The sequence below is a fragment of the Ailuropoda melanoleuca genome, chromosome 8 (assembly GCF_002007445.2).
Source record: "Ailuropoda melanoleuca isolate Jingjing chromosome 8, ASM200744v2, whole genome shotgun sequence".
NCBI lineage: Eukaryota > Metazoa > Chordata > Mammalia > Carnivora > Ursidae > Ailuropoda > Ailuropoda melanoleuca.
The window spans coordinates 36,933,284-36,950,849 of NC_048225.1; the positions used below are offsets into that span (position 1 = coordinate 36,933,284).

The following is a 17,566-nucleotide window of genomic DNA, read 5'->3' on the forward strand; positions in this document are numbered from 1 at the left end:
GTTGCCGAAAGCGGACCTCCGACGCCTGGGTTGCGGGGCGCGAGTACGCAGCAGAGGCCCGTAGTGGGCCGGCGCTGTTGGTGCAAGCCGTTTGCCAGTTTGAGTGGGCAGGAAGGCAGGACTATCGGGCCTGGTTAGCGAGGGAGGAGCTAGCTTTTCCCGGGATCCCCGCGTTGCTCAGGAGGCTTGAGCCGCGGAAGGCAGACCCCGAGGGTGGAGGGCTCGCGGTCGTGGGCTTGCTTCGTGGCTGCACTGTGGCCCACACCTACGCGTTCAGAGGCGTGCTGCGTTGTGTCGATGCAGAGTTTAAAATTGAGCATTACGGACAAGTACACGTTTTGTGTATTAAGTGCCAGGTAACCATTTCTGACGCCGCCTTCCTTGCTTGAGGTGAGGTGCTTCCGGGAGACCCTCGCCCCAAGGTCAGACATACTAAGTGGTTGAAGGGATTGTTAGCTCTACAGAAGTGCGCTACCTCGCCGCTTGGCCTCTCGCCGAATCTTGGGATTGGAAGTACACTTCGTTAGGAATGTTTCTACACGGTTTCCGGAAAAGTGGTTTTTGAGTTAACCCCGCTGTACTGTAATAATGTGCTGATATTTAAGACAGACCTAACCTCCGGTATACCATCAGTGCCGTTGGACCCAATTTTTGTTAAATTTCGTTTTTGAATTATTTCATGAATACTTAGGTTTTCGCATTTTAAAAAACTACCATCAAAACATACCATGAAATTTAGCACGCGTCCATCGGACATTTTGTAAATCTCTAAGATCTACCTGACCTTGGTGATTTCTTGTATTTAAGATATTTGTCATTTTATCCTAGGATTCCTTTCTTCACTACTCAGTTGGCATTCTCAGGTATACTAAAGACAACACAAAAACGGAAGTATGTTGGTATCCCCGTAGGGGAGATGACGTAGTAAAATAAGACATCTTTAGTTTTTTTCCCCATTATTGTCCGATTTTCCAAGGAGATTATAAAAAGACGAAGGGCACCATTGTGTGGTTTGTTGTCCTTTTATTTTTATTTTTTAAAGATTTTATTTTATTCGACAGAGAGAGAGACAGCCAGCGAGAGAAGGAACACAAGCAGGGGGAGTGGGAGAGGAAGAAGCAGGCTCACAGCGGAACAGCCTGATGTGGGGCTCGATCCCACAACTCCGGGATCACGCCCTGAGCCGAAGGCAGACGCCCAACCGCTGTGCCACCTAGGCGCCCCATGTTGTCCTTTCTTTTTAAAGTTTCAGAATTCAGAACATTATTTAATTAGTACCCATAATGGCAGGGAGACAGTATGCCAAGGAAGAGGTTTCACAGTGACTTTGGTGAATCATAGTATGAATAAGGGGCTACAAATGGAAATCCAGGAGTGAGGTAGTAAATCATGATTATTTTTCCTGATATACCGAGGCAACACTGCCTTCTGGCTTTGTATGCGAAAGGTTTTTCAAGGAGTTCTCATCTGCTATTGAAGAATGGCTTTTTGGCCATTAATTGCATGTGAATACTTGTAATTGTACATTACATGGTTAGTGAAATTACATTTTGTATCATGGGAAGATGTTTAATACTTTTTTGGAAATGGCAATACCTGGAATCTTATTCCACTGGGTAGATTGAGAAAACAACTGAAAAACGGAAACCGTGAATTCAGTTTCTAGTTTATAGAATTTGATTTGAAATGGATGATTCTTACACAAAAATATTAAGGGCCTTGTATACGATTTTTGCCTTAATTTACATAAAACGTGACATAATCTGACTACATCGAATTTTGTACTATTGGGATACTAACTGTTGGCATTTGTTTAGAGAATTTGTCAGAACTCTGAAACAAATAACTAGTGGCGGATAAAACAGTTTGGAGAAGGACTTGGGAGAATATGTAACAGGAATAAATTTTCTCAACTCTGTAATGGCATCTAATTCAGCTGTGGAAATGGAAAATGAAAGGTAAGTGCTTTTTTTTTTTTTTTTTAAATCAACCACCACCAGATTTTTACTGCAAAACTGACTAGAGTTGCTGGTAATGTTTACTGTATTTTTATTACTTGGTAAGCAATAAAGGTAATTTTCAAGAATTAGAAAAGAAGGAAAACCCGTTTTACACGGGTCTTCAGTTTGTTTATGTAGTTAACGGTGGGACACATTCTTAACCCCCAGGGAAACAGAATATTCTCTGGGCCGGGTTGGTATCTCTTCTGACTAAATCATTCTAATCTTAGAACAGAATAGACATCAGTGGGGCGATCTTGCTTAAAAATCAACTTGTTGAGATCACGCACATTTATAATAGTGCTGGCATGCATATATACATGATGGAAATATCTAGTTGACTGGGAAATCAAATCTGCATTTCTGTTGTATTCAAATTAAATGTCTATTTGCCAGGCTACTCTTGTTTTATTTAGAGTAAGCTCTAGCAGTAAACAAGATTGCCTTTGGAAATTAAAATTACATTATTTCTCTCGGAAGGTCATTTTTTGGTAAGTGCTATGGCACCGTGGCACATGGCATTACGGTCCATTTTAGGTAGTCAGAACTAAGTGGTTGGTTTAATCCTGAGCCCATCTTTAAAAATCCTGAGCATGTTTTCCTGCTTTTGGTTTGTGGAAGAAAAAGTACCTTAGGGTAAAAAGCATTCGGTAATATAAAAGTGCAATTTATTTTTTCCCCTTTTTTCTAGTGATAACTCTTCTTCTGGTAGCAGCTTATTTAAAACTCAGTGTGTCCCTTACTCACCTAAACAGAAGCAGAGAAACCCTACTAGGAAGTTTGTTCATTCACCTCAAGGTGGTAAAGAAAGGGATTCATCTAGTGACTCATCTTTTGAACCAAGACCATTGACTTTAAAAGCTATTTTTGAAAGATTCAAAAAAAAGAAACGTAAAAAGAGGAAATACAAAGCAACAGGAAAACCAAGAGGAAGACCAAGAGGGAGAAAAAACAGTAGACGTTCCCAGATAAATAAGAAACAAGTCCGAGACAAAGGGTCTGGGTTCCCATTTTTAGAATCCGAGAGTGCAAGAAAACCATTACCCTGGAGAAAGATTTTAACCTTTGAGGTGAGTCAGTATTTTATATGTGTGGATACACATAGCTAAAATGTCTGAAATGACTTGTTGGCCACTTTTAGAATTTAGATGTGCCTGGAACATAGAATCTGCGACTTCGATAATCTTCTGTACTGACTTATCTGCCACTTCAAGACCAACCCATCCTTTAGCACAGACTTCACCTGGGTTTCTGGGTGGCTTCTTCACTGGTATAGTCAGTGAATATGCCTATATATGAGGTGCTTCAAGGCCGTTATCTCTTGATCTCATCAGGTCTTTAAATATCATCCCTAAAACTCAAGTGATTCCCAGTTATACAGTAACCTAAGTCAAACTCACCCATATCTTCCATGGGTAGTGGCTTTAGCAGAGGCCATTTTCTTACAGATACTGAATATTTGATTTTGACAGAATTGCTTAATAACTTAGGATTAGACTCTCAAATACTTGAGTTAAATGATTGCGTAATTTATAATCTTTTGCTCTAGAATTGGTGATTTAAAAGAATACTAACGTTTTATGTTTTAAGCTGATTATATGAACAAAAGAGATTTGTTCCTTTTGCACTTAAAAACGTCTTTAGAAATTCCCAAACAGTGCAAGATTTGTGGTTAGTTTTTCTTGGTATACCAACTTGGGTAAATTTGATAATGTGCTAGCTAGATAGTGTATTCTTTTTACAACCAGCATCTGGTATACGTGATCCACATATGGCAGTGAGGATTAAATCAAGATTGCTTAAGAGTTTGTGGTAAAAGGATCCTTTCCATTTTGGAACATAAGGCATCTGCTTATGGTTGCTTAAGTCATGGAGGAAGATTTTGTATTTTGTAAGACCATTATATAAAGTGTTTTTGATATTTAGCAAGCAGTGGCAAGAGGATTTTTCAACTACCTTGAAAAACTGAAGTATGAATACTACCTCAAGGAATCCTTGAAACAAATGAATGTTGGCGAAGATTTAGAAAAAGAAGATCTTGACAGTCGTAGATACAAATACTTGGATGATGATGGATCTCTCTCTCCTATTGAAGAGTCAGAGTAAGTTTATCCTGTGACATAATTTTGGTCCTAGGTTTTATTGAATTAAGTCTGTTTATATAATCTTAATTGTTCCATATTATGTTATGGATTTGTTTATTCTTTAATAGTGATGGGAGCACAGATACAATAAGCCATTTGAGTTGTAGTTGAGCTTGGCACATGAGCCATCCATTTGGGGATATCATACATGACAACATAATTTTTCTCCTTACTAGTATTGCTGTTTCAGTTGTACATCATGACAGTATATTACTAATTGGGTTCTAGAGGATTCTGTCATCTGAGGGTATATTTTAATGTTACAGAACAGAGAATGAGGCTGCAACAAATCTTGGACATAATGACGAATGTGATATCAAATTGGTGGTAAGTGACATTTTTGTCCCATTTCATTTTAGGAAGATAGCAGTTAGATTCTGAATTTAATTTTTGAGAGGCTTAGTGGATTTGGTACAGGAAATGTAAGCATAAAAATAGGGATTATTTGGATACTTGGTGAGAACATGGGCTTTTCAGTACTGTTAATACATTTAATAAATGTTAAGTTTTGCCATTAAGATGTCTAATTAGGATTTTCTAATGAAAAAAATTAGCCGAATTTGAGTTTTTAACATCAGGTCGTAGTTAACCAGGTTATTTTAAGTAACCTAGAATTCAGTTATATGTAATTACTAAACCACCTTTAACACCTTACTAAAATTCAGTTATATGTATAATTACTAAAGTGTAATTATACACGTAGTTATTTAATATTGATTTTTTTATGCAGGACAATGATGATTTCATAATAAGTTCTGAAGTACCAAAGATGAAGAATATGTATTTAGAACAAGGGGAAAATACGGAAGAAGCTGCTTTGTCTAAAAAGAGAGCATCAAAGTCCAAAAACACTGGACAGAGGATAGGATGGCCTGAAAAGAAATAGGAATATGAATGTTAAGGTAAATAGAACAGAGAAAACAGCTTTTCGTAAAAAGTAAAGATAATGCAAATACATTGGCGTAATGATAAAAGAACCTGCTAAGGGGAAAAGAAAAAATATCAACAAATTAGTGAAACTCTTAAAGAATTACTAGAAAAAAACATTTTAAAACACAGTGAAATTATACATGTAGGGAAAATTGAGGCTTGCATAGCAGAAGTAATTACTTGAGAAATAATAAACAGAAGACCCGTTTTGCCTGTATTTGTTTATTTCAGGGTAAGCATTTAAAAGTGTCACTTGAACATTCAGATCAGAGAAGTACAGAGATTGTAATCCTGAAAACCTTTATTATAATAATCACTAGTTACGGACAACCAACCATCCATTCCTCAGAGTACCTGAAACTGTTTTGATTGCAGTTTTATTGAGACAAAAGTGACTTTTACCTTCAAATGTATAGTACTGTAATAACTTACTAGTTACCTAGACTGTTTCAACTACCACTTTCTTCTCATCACTACTGTATATTTCTTTTTTTTTTTTTTTAAAGATTTTATTTATTTATTTGACAGAGATAGAGACAGCCAGCGAGAGAGGGAACACAAGCAGGGGGAGTGGGAGAGGAAGCAGGCTCAACAGTGGAGGAGCCTAATGTGGGGCTCGATCCCATAATACCAGGATCACGCCCTGAGCCGAAGGCAGACGCTTAACCGCTGTGCCACCCAGGCGCCCCATCATCACTACTGTATATTTCTGATTAATGCCACTAAAGATATACTGTATTTTATGATCGCACTTGTGCTTGTTTTTGTTTAGTTTGTGAACAAAGACATAGACAAAGTGCAAAAAATAAATCCTCTTTTGCAACCCAGAACTCATGGCTCAGTATGAGTTTTGATACAGATAAGAAGGAACAAGCTCCCCAAGACAGATTAAAGTGGTGGTTGGGGGTACTGATAAACCTGAAGGGCGGCTCCAGGACTGTAAAATTACTAACGGCATATGATACAAGGAAAATCTCAGGTATATTGAATTAGTATTCTCATTTTAATGTTGACATGAAACAAAGATGCCTTATTTTTTTAGGCTTTTCACTTGAAGACACTGTCTGGACTTAAAGGTATGTCTTAGGCTTTAGGTGAGTTTTTGGATCAGATTTGTTTAACTGTACTTTGTCAGTTTAAACCTCCACAGGTTTTGTTACTGAAAGACATTTTGCCAGTTTTATAATTATAGTGATAGAGTGCAAGCTTCACTTTACTTGCAGGAAAAGGGTCTCCACAAACTAAGTTAGTTTATATTGAAATAATCAGAATACCGGATATTTCCCGTTTCACACATTTACATTATTTTAACTAATGCATAGTCTAAAACGAGGTGTAGGGTTTCATAATATGTTAGAAATGACTAGAGGACATAAGATTTCTTAAATCTGAATGATGCAGAGGTTAATTAAAAAGCACCCAATTTGTTTATCTTCCAATGATTTCTTAAATGGGAAGAGCAGAAATACAGCCACATTAATATTTGCCTGTATTTTTTTTTTAAAGATTTTATTTATTTATTTGACAGCGAGAGAGGGAACACAAGCAGGGGGAGTGGGAGAGGAAGAAGCAGGCTCCCAGTGGAGCCGCCTGATGCGGGGCTCAATCCCAGAATGCCGGGATCACGCCCTGAGCCGAAGGCAGATGCCTAATGACTGAGCCACCCAGGCGCCAGTTGCCTGTATTTTTTATAAGTGATAGCAAATAATGATAGCTCTTAAGATGAGGCAAAAAATTAAACACTTTGCTGTAATCTGGGAATGTCCTAGACAAAACATTGTGATACTGGAGTTGCAAAAATCAAGACTTAGGTATGGAAATCTTTTTCCTTTGGTGGTTCTATAGTAGCTCCTTCATACTTTAATATTTGGTCTTTATTCTCAGTATAGGCTCACTCTTTCCTGTAAGCATTTTAAAAATCCTTACCATGTAATTAATTTATAGAATGATTTTTTTAAATTTATTGTAAATATTTGGCTTTTTGCATAATTTTGAACTCGGAGACTTAGAGCAGATCACAGTTCTGATTGTTTTTCTTGTGGAATCTTGCAATTTAAAACTGTAAACAGTGGTTGAGGTCTATCCCGATGGGGCTTTTTCTGTAGACCTACATCGTTGGAAACGCCTCATAGAGTATATGTGTGGTTTCCTTTATTCACAGAACTATGTGTTAGATCTGTGGGAAAGAACTACAAGACATTTATCTGCTACAACTCTGTGAAAGACCTAATAGTCAGATTTTTTTAAATCTTAGATATTGGCGTATCCCAACAATCTGCACAGTTCTAGGGTGTGATAGTTGAGGTAAGTTTTCATTGGGGACAGTATAATCTTTGGGGTACTGTTACAGTTCAGATGATGAATTTAACTGTTCAACTGCTGAATGATACAGACGTGAACTAAAACTTAATTCTGACAGAGCTGATTATAGCTTAAAAAATACAGTTACCAATTTGGATACTAATCATATACTTAGGTTTTAGATTTTAATCATTAAATTGTCCTTAATCTTTTATTTGGTATTTTATCTGTAGGGGTGAATATGATTTGAACTCATTCACATTTAGAGGTAGGTGGAACATCTTATTTGTGTTGAAATTTATTAAGGATCCAAAAGTTCTGAAAAAATGAAGTTGTGAGGTCAGCTTACTGTCGTATGCAGTAGTTTGGGTATGCAATAGAAGTATCAAGATCTTGGTAAACATGTTTGCCGTAATACTTACAGAATTGGACAAACTGAAGAGACTTCATGTCTAGGGAATAACATGAAAGTACCCCCTTTTGTACATTATTAAACAAGTCTCTGATTTATCCTAGTAACCTATTTGGCTGTGTTACAACAGGGATACTGAATTTTAAGGAATTCTGCCTAATAACCTGAGCAACTGATTTTGATTTCTAGTGCATCATTTCTTTTAGTGATTTGACTTAATAGTATGCATTTTATAGAGAGGATGGAGTAGGTTTAACTTAAGATTCAAGTAATGTAGTTGCCTTATTGGAATGACAATTAGGAATAAAGGTCAAATTATATATTACGAGTACTTAAATTTCTAGATTTTCAGGTAGTAGCATTGCAGCCTTGAAGTAGAGGGTGTTGCATATCTGTCAGGATCGCACTGCATGGTATCTGCCCTCAGCAGCTCATTCCTGCTGGGTGTTCAAAGGACAGTGCAATAGAAACTCAGTATCTGGCATCGTTGGTTTTCTTGGCTTCGTGCATGTTAAACCTGGTATTTTTATTGAAACAGTATTCCTGTAGTTTTTCAGAATGTTCAATTTGAGATCATCATCAAGAGGAACTAATGCTTCTCTCCTTTTTTTTAGGGTGTTTGAAATTGAGAACCAGGCAGATGCAGGCTCAGACCCTAAAGGGGTAAGGCTTTTTATATTTGTTTCTAGTGGCTGCTTTTTTTTAGTGACAGCATCTGGTTAGCCAAACAGCGGGACTTCTGTAAAGACGCAGAAGTCTTAGATTATAAGCTTGAGAGGAACTTTTATAAAGCCTCATTCTAGATGGAAATGGGCACTGTCGTTCTTGGTGTCCAGAAATTGTTAATGTGGCTACATTGAGACACAGGTTATGCTTCCATCACAACAAGTTTATTGCTGTGGTGACAATGAGGCCTGTAACATTTTCTGTTAGGCTCATGGAGTGTAGGTGGAAGTAACAAGACTTTTCAGCATTAGAAACAATTAAGGGATAATTTTCGATCTGTTCGCCAAAATAGCAATCGGTGTACTTCTACAATTTGATTTCTAGGGCCCTGAAGTAAAGACATTGGATTCCAAAGATTACAGGTAAGATTTCCTCTCAAGCCTTATGTTATAGGAGATGGAATCCATTTATTTACCTAATTTTAACAGCAAGTAATCCTGGTAGTTAATTATCTCACCACTTAAAAAAAAAACAGAAAACCCTAGATGTTAAAAGGCCACAATGGGTGTTTAATAGTGTTGGCCAGTGATTTGTGATGTTATGATGATGGGCAAAATGTTCAACTGCTCTGAATGCACTGAATGAAAAGTAGCCTTTCTGAACATCCATCCAAACAAAACCTGTGCTGTACTTTCCAGCAAAAGCTCTAAAGTAAAAGTTAACTGAAACACGAATAGTTACCTTTGGAGTTAATAATCCGTTAATCATTTCATGTCAATTAGGGTATTGAATGCAAATGAATATAGCTTTATTTTTAAATACATTTGTTCCCAACATTTAAACGGACTGGATTGAAAACAATTATTCCAACTTTGTAGTTTTAAGTCTGTAATTTCCAGCACATCATAGTTCAGAACTGGGTTTTAGGATACTTGGGAACCTAATTAACTGCATTTTGAAAATCCATAGGTGGGGAGTTTTTGAAGTGTGTCCATATTCAAGTGATGATCCAAGAAGCCCAACCGAAAAGAACTCTGGCAAGTTAATTCTCTATCTTCTACCATAAAATGGCATAATGGTCATTACCAAGGCTTTGAGAATGCAGTTTCTCATTTGCTGTGGACATGACCACAAAAAAATTATCCCACTAGGTTTTCTTTCTTTCTGCTACTTTGTTAGCATTCAGCCTATTGGGAACATTTTTTCAACCCTTTTCTATTTCCATTGCCTAGCTCAGCACTGTCCAGTATAAATGTAACACAAGCCATATTTCAAATTCTCATCTGACTATATGTGGCTAGTATATCGAACAGTGTGTGTCTAGATCTCTACTCTTGCAGATGTCTTTTGCATAATCTTTCTGTGTTGCTAATAACCATGCAACTTGTAATATAATAGATCTAACAGAGGGAGGCTGGCTTCAGTTTACATGGTCATCTCTGGAAATGGAACCTTAACTTTTATGTTCTGTTATACAGGACTGACAGTGACAACTGTGGATTGAACAAGTTCTTTTTAAAAGGTATGTACACATTTGAAAAAATAACTTCTAGGTCATTTCAAAGAGGGCTTGTGGGACTAAAACCAAGAGCTCTTAACGCTGTGACCAAATATTGGAGTTCTCCATAGGATGTAATAGTTACTCAATAGTGCTATGTTTTCCTGAGGAGATACAAGATTTAGCTGCTTCTATCCATGATTGGTCAAGTGGGAAAGAAGTCTCTCAAGTTTAACCAATGTATATACTCTTGTTCTCAGGACTGTTTTGAAGATTATGATTCTGACTTTGGAGGAACTATGGCGACTGGCAGCATAAGGAATCACATGTAAAATTCCTTAAATAAAAATTTATTACCTTTAAATAATTTTGCCTATGTTACACATAATTTAAAAAAAAAGTTACACTTTTAGTAGAAAGTCAGCATGTATTTTTGGCTCGAAGTTTCTCTAGTGTTTTCTGTGGAGGGAATTAAAAAAAAAATTTTAGCAGTTAACGGTGCAGTATACCCTAGACATGGAAGAATTGTAGGGGGCCTAGCTCACCTTATGAAATTCTTTTGCCCTTGCTCTGTTTTGGGCATATGCGTCTTGCTTTGCTTTCTCTTCCCTTTGCTGTTTGACTTCAGCTAATTGATTATATGATCTGTAAGAAATTTATACACAGAATTAAGGACACACATTTTAGGAATGTGAATTACTGTTCATTCACACACACATACACACCTATACCTTAGGGTCCTTTGATGCATGAGGGCTTGCGCAGCCTTTCTGTCTTCAGGAAGTGACACTCTAACCTTAACCTTATTCACACCCTTCAGGCAACTCACAGATGAGCCTGAGCAGAGAACAAGTGACTTGGCAAATGTTACAATGCTACTACATTTTCTTTGTCAGAACTGATGCAGATTGTGTGGAACATACCTGTAGGTTTCTCCTTAACTATGCTGATTTGAGAATTTTCAGGAATACGAATTTTATTCTTTATTTCTTTTTGTCTCTGGGAGGATCTCTCCATAAATGATTTTTTCCTCTTTATAAATGCTTCTTGTAAGCTCCCAGGTAGAGCTATGATCTTTGGAGAGGTTTCTGTTTAAAAAAAAAAAAAATTGAAGCTTATTTGTATTGTGCCAGCAGTTGTACAAGATTGTGGGGCAGGGTGAACACTGGAACTGAATCAGGAACTCTGCTGGCCAATGGTTAACACTAACCATTTCAGATGCTCAAGGGCATACCTGCAGACACGATCACTGGCTCCTCCGTGCAGTGTTCGGATACATCTGGACAATCCAAGGTTTCTGTTTCTGATACAAGAGGCAGAAATTCACTCACCTAATTGCAAAAAAATTATAGATGAATTTACCACCTTTTCACCTCACTGAACAGAATCACAAGCATAGGTTCTAAACCTTTACAGTTTTGTTTTTTTTTTTTAAGATTTTATTTATTTATTACAGAGATAGAGACAGCCAGCGAGAGAGGGAACACAAGCAGGGGGAGTGCGAGAGGAAGAAGCAGGCTCATAGCGGAGGAGCCTGATGGGCTCGATCCCACAACGCCGGGATCACGCCCTGAGCCGAAGGCGGACGCTTAACCGCTGTGCCACCCAGGCGCCCCCAAAACCTTTACATTTTCTAACCCCTGGTTCCCTTTGGTAGACAAATGTGGTCTTCAGGGGGAGGGAGGCAGTTGGAATGCCTACTCTCTAATCCTCAAATACAGTATGGGAATCTATGTCCAATAGACTTAGCTCCCGTTCTTTCACTGCTTTGTGCTGGTTCTCACATCTGAACTGTAGGACTAAGTTTTCTGGGAAGGCAGAGTTTTTGATAAATGACTTATTCTTACTAAAATGCTTTACCAGACCAGCCCACTCTAGCCAAAAGCTCCCCCGGCACCCTGATTCTTGTCAAGTTCTTCCATTCCACTTCTGCATCTGCTCTGCTGCTGTCCTGCCTCCCCAAATTACTCTTCTCAGTAATCATGGCAACAAGTATCAGGCCACAAAAGTCCTACTACTTCTCTGTAAGAGGGAAAATTAATACTCTGAATCAGACAGCGGGTGGGGAGTTTCCAGCAGCAGTTTTGTAATCAATTCATCTATTCTAATCTAGAATCCTTACTAAGCTAGAATTAAATTTGCGGCAGAATTCCCTCCAATGACTACCTTCTAAGAAGTGAAGTGAGCCAGCAGGAATGGTTTAGCTTGCCAAAGTGGAGAAAAGTATAAAGGAACCTGCCGCTAATAGAACTTAAAACCTATTTTAGTGTTAGTTTTATAACTTGAAACATATCCTCATTTTTTTCTTCAGGACTGACAACACAAAATAAAGTAATAGCACTCATTCTGTATCCCCCTCAGGTCTGGTTTTACCTGTCTTCTAGAACTCTGCTGCCTCAAAACTTGTTTGAATCAATTCATTCATGAGTTCTACAGCATCATTAAGATGAATAGATGTCCTTAGGACTATTCAACGGCACAAAACAATGCTACTGGGCAGTTTTGAGAGCCGGTCCCTTTTCCTGTCAGTTGTCAATTGCTCTAAGCACAGTAACCCCTCCTGTTCACTGGGTAGTTGACTGCATTTGCACCTAGGAAGGGGAAGTAAATTACGTTTGCAGACAATTCTAATGTGGAAACAAAGTGGGAAAAGCTTACTGTTTCCCTAGTCTCAGCTATGTGCTGCTGTATAAATGAGGTGTATTCATATTAAAGGGAGCTATGAAATTTACCTGAGAACTGCTTTTTGCCTCATTTCCTTTATTTTCTTCTAGGGTTAGATTTGCAAAATCCATTTCAGCAATACTGATATCACTAGTGCTTACTAATGTAAGCTCTGGTTCTTCCATTATACCATGGCCAGACTCTGTCTCCTGTGCAATAAAATTCAAAAGGAAACCATACCCTTAAAACATTAAAAATGTAAAAATAACCTACATTACAGAAGAACAGTGGTCTGCGAAGAGCATGGTGGTGCCTCCCCCACCCCAACCCACTTTTAGAAACACTTAAGCGACTTTGTGGATGGACAAAATAATGATACTGTCTGAAAACAGCAAGGCTTAGAAGTCCAAATGCTCATTATGGGGCTATCAGAAAGTATAAATGCAGGTTGACTGGGGGCTGTGCAGAACCTGAGGGGGTAACCTATTGGAGCAGTGGCTGGTGGGGTGCAGCCAAATGGAGGCCACTGCTGCCAAACTACAATTTTAGAGGGAAGTATCTTTAATTACTGAACAAGAATTTGCAAAACAAAACCACCCCAAAAGCCACGGAATAAAAACACATCTGTGGACTAGATGTCACTCTTCCTCTCAATATAATTTCTAGTCTATATCTGTAGAAGGACAAACAATACTAGAAGGTAAAAACTACATTCAAGTGACTGGACTGGAAACCAAGCAGATTAATCCAATGCAGGGCAAAGAGGCTAAAGCATAGGCCAAGCCATTAGAAAAGGGATGTGAACTGGGAGTAGATCTTTTGCTGGAGATTTCCAATGATGACAAGACTGACCATCTCAGGAACACAGCAAGTAGTTGGGCAGCTTGAATTTTATTTCAAAAGACTTCCCTAGAAATGAATTTATTTACATAGAACAGATTTCACTTACCCACATTGGAATAGAGCTCTGTAATGATCCAGAACTTAAAAACAGCTCTGATTGTGCTAGTTGAGAAAGGTTTCTTGGGATTTTTGGAGTTTCTGCTTTAGCTGAATACTCAAAATATTTTTCATTCTGAACAGAATATGGTGCCTGAACTGAAGTTCCCATCTCCACTGTTCTGGTGCAGGATTGAGAATCCATTTCCTCCACATTTGAATTTAAAACCCCATGGGTTTCATTTTTTTCTCCATCGAGTCCTCTTTCTGATGATTCTTCAAAACCCAGTCTTTCTTTTCTGCCTTCTGGTTGAGCTTTTACTGAGTACTCACTAGAGGCAGACCCACAGGGAGTGCTGTACTGTAAACTTAGGGGGTGAGATACATTAGCCTCATCAGATGAACTGAAGACTGAACTCTGTAAACTTCCTACACAGAGGTGGAAATGAACACTTTTTTTCTTATTTTGTATTTCAGTCTGTTCGGAGTAGTATTGATTTTCCATGCCTTGGTAAGAATCTCTTGCTTCAATGCTAAAAATACTTGGTAGATCAACATGCTGGCTCCCCTCCTGAGAAGAAAATTCTGGCAGAAGCTGTTGAAAAGATTGTTCAGATCCTGTAAGAATTAAGTTAACCATAATTACGTGTTGTAAAACCTGGATACAGATACAATCTCTAATGGTCTGACTAAATTGCAAGTAATGAAGTCAGATTACTTCCTACAATTTGAGGAGTGAAAGTTGATGTATGTATACATGAACAGAAAACTAAAAGGATGGTCACAGTGATTTTCAAATAATTCTGCTCCCACCATGTATTTTCTCCTAGTCTAATAAGATACGGTTATTAGACATGATGAGGACTCTTCCCTCCTAAGAGAGAATATTGATTTTAAAAACAGAACTTAGTCTGTGTATCTCATATAAAAATACATATGTATATGTGTATACATAAAATTTGTTCAAGAAGTTTTAGAAGGATACTGAAAACTTAACCGTAAGGGTTGAGGGTAAGGAAGTTGAGGAACAAGAGGCAGCACTTTTGCTTTTTATTTTATCAAGTTAAGAACTGTAAAAATGCAAACTGAGCATTATTACTTCTGTTACTGAAGTGAGTACACAGAGAAACAGAAGCTGTAACACTGGGAATGGGTGAGGACAGGAGTGGAGACATACCAGGGGCTGCTACGTACAATTTCCAAGAAAAACGGATGTAAACCAGGGAAAAGTATTTTCTAACTTAATCATACCCTCAGTCTTTTCTGTAGCAAATATCTGAGCTGCAGCATGAGCCAAAGGAAGGTCCGGTTGCTGGTTCAGGCTTGTGTTAGAATTCAGGCTGGTTCTCAGTGCTGTAAAGGAAACAGTACTTCCGGATGCTCCAACAGCATGGTGGCTTTCACAGGAAGAATCTGAGTTCTGATGGAAAACAACAGGGAAAGGCTGAAATACTGATTATGTATTACCAACTGGATCAATAGTCATGCTCCTATGATACCACTCTTCCTTAATTACCACTTTACTTTCACACTAATAATTTGCTTATTTAAACCCAATTCTTCCATTTCAGTCAATATGAAAGAGACTTTTTAAAAAAAAGATTACTTAGAAAACAAACTGCAAATTAACCAGATAGTTCAGCGTGGGATGTCAGGGTATGGGAGCCAAAGACCTAGGTTTGAATCTCAGCTGCTTTATTACACAGGAAGAGGCTTTAAGTTTTGTAAAATCAGCAAAAAAAAATTAACAATAAAAATATTCTTGAGCCTTTTATAGATTATACTTATCAGCTGGAGAGAAGGTTGACAGGACAAAATTCTAGTACAGATGGTTTTCAATCTTCCACATTAGAATCACTAGGGGAATTCAAAAAAGGTTTGCAATAATCTAAGCACTCCTAGAGATTATGATTTAATTGGTCTGGGTACAGCCTGGGCATTGGGATTTTTAAAAGCTTTCCATGTGATTCTAATCAGCAGCCAAGGTTAAGAACCACTGTTTTAACAGAAGAAAAGATAAACTGTTTTTGGAAATTCACAGCAATGAAGTATCTCCATTTAAAATACCTGGTAAAAGTCTCTGCTGTCTTGAGAAATCCCAGAGTATGATGATGATATATCAAAATCTGGATGTGGTTCTAACGGTTTAAATAGCTGACGATGCAAATGTGGAAAAGTGTGTTCCAATTCTGGAAAGTCAAGGTCAACTGTTGCAATTTTGAGAAAAAAAGGTAAAATTTAATTTTAGGTAACTGCAATTTAGCAAAATTACTTCCATATTTTTTTCATTGCCAGCAGATGCTTTCAAATTAAGTCCTATCATTACATCCCACATACAAAAAATGACGATACTCTCAATGACCGAAACCTTTGACAAAGTTTCCATTTGTACGCTCCAAAATCTTATGACATTAATTAGAAGAAGCCACTATGATCACTGCTTTGCTATATAAGCTTTGTTATTCTCGCTTATTTCATTTTAGGATCAATGATTTAAAAAAAGAAAGAAGAAAAGTTCCTGTACAGGGTGTTACTATGGGCCAGCCACTGGACTTCATGTGTATTATCTCATTTAATCTCCGACATCCCCCTTTTAACAGAAGATGAAGGATCAGCAACATGTTCATTGTCTCACAGCTAATAAACAATCAAACCAGGGACTCAAGGTCCGACCTTATTCTCAATATTGGTAAAACTGCCTCAGCTGTTACAGCTAACTTTGCAATGCTAAAGGAAGATCTGTTCATCTCTGCAACATGTTCTTCAGTCTAATTCATTCCAGATCTCCTCTCTTTCCAAATGCCCTGTTTTCCATGTATTGTGTCATAACTGCCACAGAAGGCCATAAAGACATGAAGCTCAAACAATCCTTAAAACTAAAAGGATGAAAGGTTATACAGAGGTATTGTTCAAAATAATTTTACCCTCAAGTCTGTTTTTTCAGCCATCAAATTTGCTTCACTTATGTGCTTGTCTATCATCTGCTGCACGTGTGTCTTACCAGGTGTAAACTTTTCCACTGCAGGCAACAGAGGCTGATGAACTTCCTGAGAGTCCTGCCTTTGACAAAGAACTTGTGATGAAGGAAGTATAGAACTTAAAATATCTCTTTCGTCTTCTTTACCGGTGGTAGATTCTTGTTCCCTGGGGTCCACATGCTCTGAAAATGACCCTGAACATTGAGTTTAATGAAAATACTTAATGCTGCCACTTCCTTAGAGACAAGTTTTGGTAGAGAGGCATAGCAATACACACTGAGGAGGGATCAGAGCAATTAAGAAATCTGCTCAGATAGATTCCCGCTGAATGGGAAAATGTGACAATTGCAGATAAATCTGAAAATGTTGGAGAACCACAGAGCATCCCTGTGGGCCTGCAGGCCTGTGACTTCCAATAATGTTTACAGTATCATACTGCCCATTATCCTCCCAGGCATGAAAAGTTTACCTCTGAGACTGGAAGAAACAGCCGCTCTCAGCACAATGACAAGCTCTCAGTGTCTGCTCTCACCACTGTACTGACCTCAACTGATGCCGGTCTTTCAGTTTACTAACAAACATTCTGATGTTATTACCTGGATCTGTAAGGCTCAGATCTGTGTTTTCATAACTTAAAAAGCTCCCAGTAGAAATAGTTACTGATGATAATGGCTCATGATAAATCTCTTCTGTTTCAGCCTAAAAATGAAGAGGAACATTAGACCACAATGTAGGAAGTAAGAGCTAGAAAAAAACCCAAATCAGCAACATTAGCAGTTATCAATTCTGAGCTCAGATCAAGTGTAGAAACCTTCATAGTTGTAAAGGTCAGTAGTAAAACCTTTTCATCATTGCTCAGAACTCATTAGTCTCATACACACACACATCTCCCCCCAACCCTTGACCTCATTTATCAAGTCCTCAGACAGAGTCACACAGTCACCTTTACACACACACACACACACACACACACACACACACACACACACACACCCCTCTCCAGACATAAGCCCTTATTGTTCTAAGTTACTTTC

General features: G+C 38.0%; 2 protein-coding genes, 1 long non-coding RNA gene and 9 other non-coding genes across 19 annotated transcripts in view; 10 read left to right on the forward strand and 2 right to left on the reverse strand.

The window, feature by feature from the left end:
- The first annotated feature begins 54 nt into the window (after nucleotides 1-54).
- Nucleotides 55-9,482, forward strand: TAF1D (TATA-box binding protein associated factor, RNA polymerase I subunit D). Of its 2 annotated transcripts, none has more exons than XM_034666161.1 (9): nucleotides 55-1,958; nucleotides 2,692-3,070; nucleotides 3,927-4,102; nucleotides 4,411-4,471; nucleotides 6,117-6,150; nucleotides 7,329-7,643; nucleotides 8,402-8,450; nucleotides 8,838-8,875; nucleotides 9,423-9,482. In XM_034666161.1, the coding sequence occupies exons 1-6, from the start codon at nucleotides 1,921-1,923 to the stop codon at nucleotides 7,361-7,363; spliced, it is 723 nt and encodes a 240-aa protein (XP_034522052.1). In that variant the 5' UTR covers nucleotides 55-1,920; the 3' UTR covers nucleotides 7,364-7,643; nucleotides 8,402-8,450; nucleotides 8,838-8,875; nucleotides 9,423-9,482. The 2 variants fall into 2 exon arrangements, with proteins under 2 accessions (XP_034522052.1, XP_034522053.1); XM_034666162.1 differs by having other exon boundaries at nucleotides 7,609-7,643.
- On the forward strand, nucleotides 5,822-5,948 carry LOC117803630. The gene has a single exon (XR_004627573.1). It is a non-coding gene; the product is annotated as a small nucleolar RNA SNORA40 (small nucleolar RNA).
- On the forward strand, nucleotides 7,146-7,276 carry LOC117803627. The gene has a single exon (XR_004627570.1). It is a non-coding gene; the product is annotated as a small nucleolar RNA SNORA18 (small nucleolar RNA).
- LOC117803641 lies at nucleotides 7,424-7,495 on the forward strand. Its single transcript, XR_004627582.1, has one exon. It is a non-coding gene; the product is annotated as a small nucleolar RNA SNORD5 (small nucleolar RNA).
- LOC117803614 lies at nucleotides 8,190-8,327 on the forward strand. Its single transcript, XR_004627557.1, has one exon. It is a non-coding gene; the product is annotated as a small nucleolar RNA SNORA8 (small nucleolar RNA).
- CEP295 (centrosomal protein 295) overlaps nucleotides 8,392-17,566 on the reverse strand; it is a 54,313-nt gene continuing 45,138 nt past the window's right edge. For 4 of the 7 annotated variants that reach the window (XM_034666156.1, XM_034666155.1, XM_011237589.3 and 1 more), the window contains 11 exons: nucleotides 17,129-17,231; nucleotides 16,556-16,726; nucleotides 15,622-15,761; nucleotides 14,806-14,974; nucleotides 13,565-14,172; nucleotides 12,684-12,824; nucleotides 11,186-11,282; nucleotides 10,875-11,039; nucleotides 10,683-10,788; nucleotides 10,497-10,596; nucleotides 8,392-10,410 (listed from right to left, as the gene is read on the reverse strand). In XM_034666156.1, the coding sequence (XP_034522047.1) occupies nucleotides 10,372-10,410; nucleotides 10,497-10,596; nucleotides 10,683-10,788; nucleotides 10,875-11,039; nucleotides 11,186-11,282; nucleotides 12,684-12,824; nucleotides 13,565-14,172; nucleotides 14,806-14,974; nucleotides 15,622-15,761; nucleotides 16,556-16,726; nucleotides 17,129-17,231 (1,839 nt within the window). In that variant the 3' untranslated portion in view covers nucleotides 8,392-10,371. Of the gene's footprint in view, nucleotides 10,411-10,496; nucleotides 10,597-10,682; nucleotides 10,789-10,874; nucleotides 11,040-11,185; nucleotides 11,283-12,683; nucleotides 12,825-13,564; nucleotides 14,173-14,805; nucleotides 14,975-15,621; nucleotides 15,762-16,555; nucleotides 16,727-17,128; nucleotides 17,232-17,566 lie in introns of those variants that run through there. The other 3 variants (XM_034666157.1, XM_034666158.1, XM_034666159.1) reach the window with 3 other exon arrangements.
- On the forward strand, nucleotides 8,578-8,712 carry LOC117803617. The gene has a single exon (XR_004627560.1). It is a non-coding gene; the product is annotated as a small nucleolar RNA SNORA1 (small nucleolar RNA).
- On the forward strand, nucleotides 9,047-9,120 carry LOC117803612. The gene has a single exon (XR_004627555.1). It is a non-coding gene; the product is annotated as a small nucleolar RNA Z40 (small nucleolar RNA).
- On the forward strand, nucleotides 9,530-9,655 carry LOC117803625. The gene has a single exon (XR_004627568.1). It is a non-coding gene; the product is annotated as a small nucleolar RNA SNORA32 (small nucleolar RNA).
- Nucleotides 9,927-17,528, forward strand: LOC109491304. The gene is made up of 3 exons (XR_002144649.2): nucleotides 9,927-9,975; nucleotides 10,212-15,785; nucleotides 16,038-17,528. It is a non-coding gene; the product is annotated as an uncharacterized LOC109491304 (long non-coding RNA).
- Nucleotides 10,005-10,131, forward strand: LOC117803615. Its single transcript, XR_004627558.1, has one exon. It is a non-coding gene; the product is annotated as a small nucleolar RNA SNORA25 (small nucleolar RNA).
- Nucleotides 17,320-17,389, reverse strand: LOC117803628. The gene has a single exon (XR_004627571.1). It is a non-coding gene; the product is annotated as a small nucleolar RNA U2-30 (small nucleolar RNA).

What these genes read in the sequence shown, in the direction of transcription:
- TAF1D (XM_034666161.1), top strand. Translation starts at nt 1,921, where the DNA reads ATGGCATCTAATTCAGCTGTGGAAATGGAAAATGAAAG. An exon ending in GTGGAAATGGAAAATGAAAG is followed by an intron (nt 1,959 to 2,691) that starts GTAAGTGCTTTT and finishes CCTTTTTTCTAG; the next exon opens with TGATAACTCTTCTTCTGGTA. An exon ending in GAAAGATTTTAACCTTTGAG is followed by an intron (nt 3,071 to 3,926) that starts GTGAGTCAGTAT and finishes TTTGATATTTAG; the next exon opens with CAAGCAGTGGCAAGAGGATT.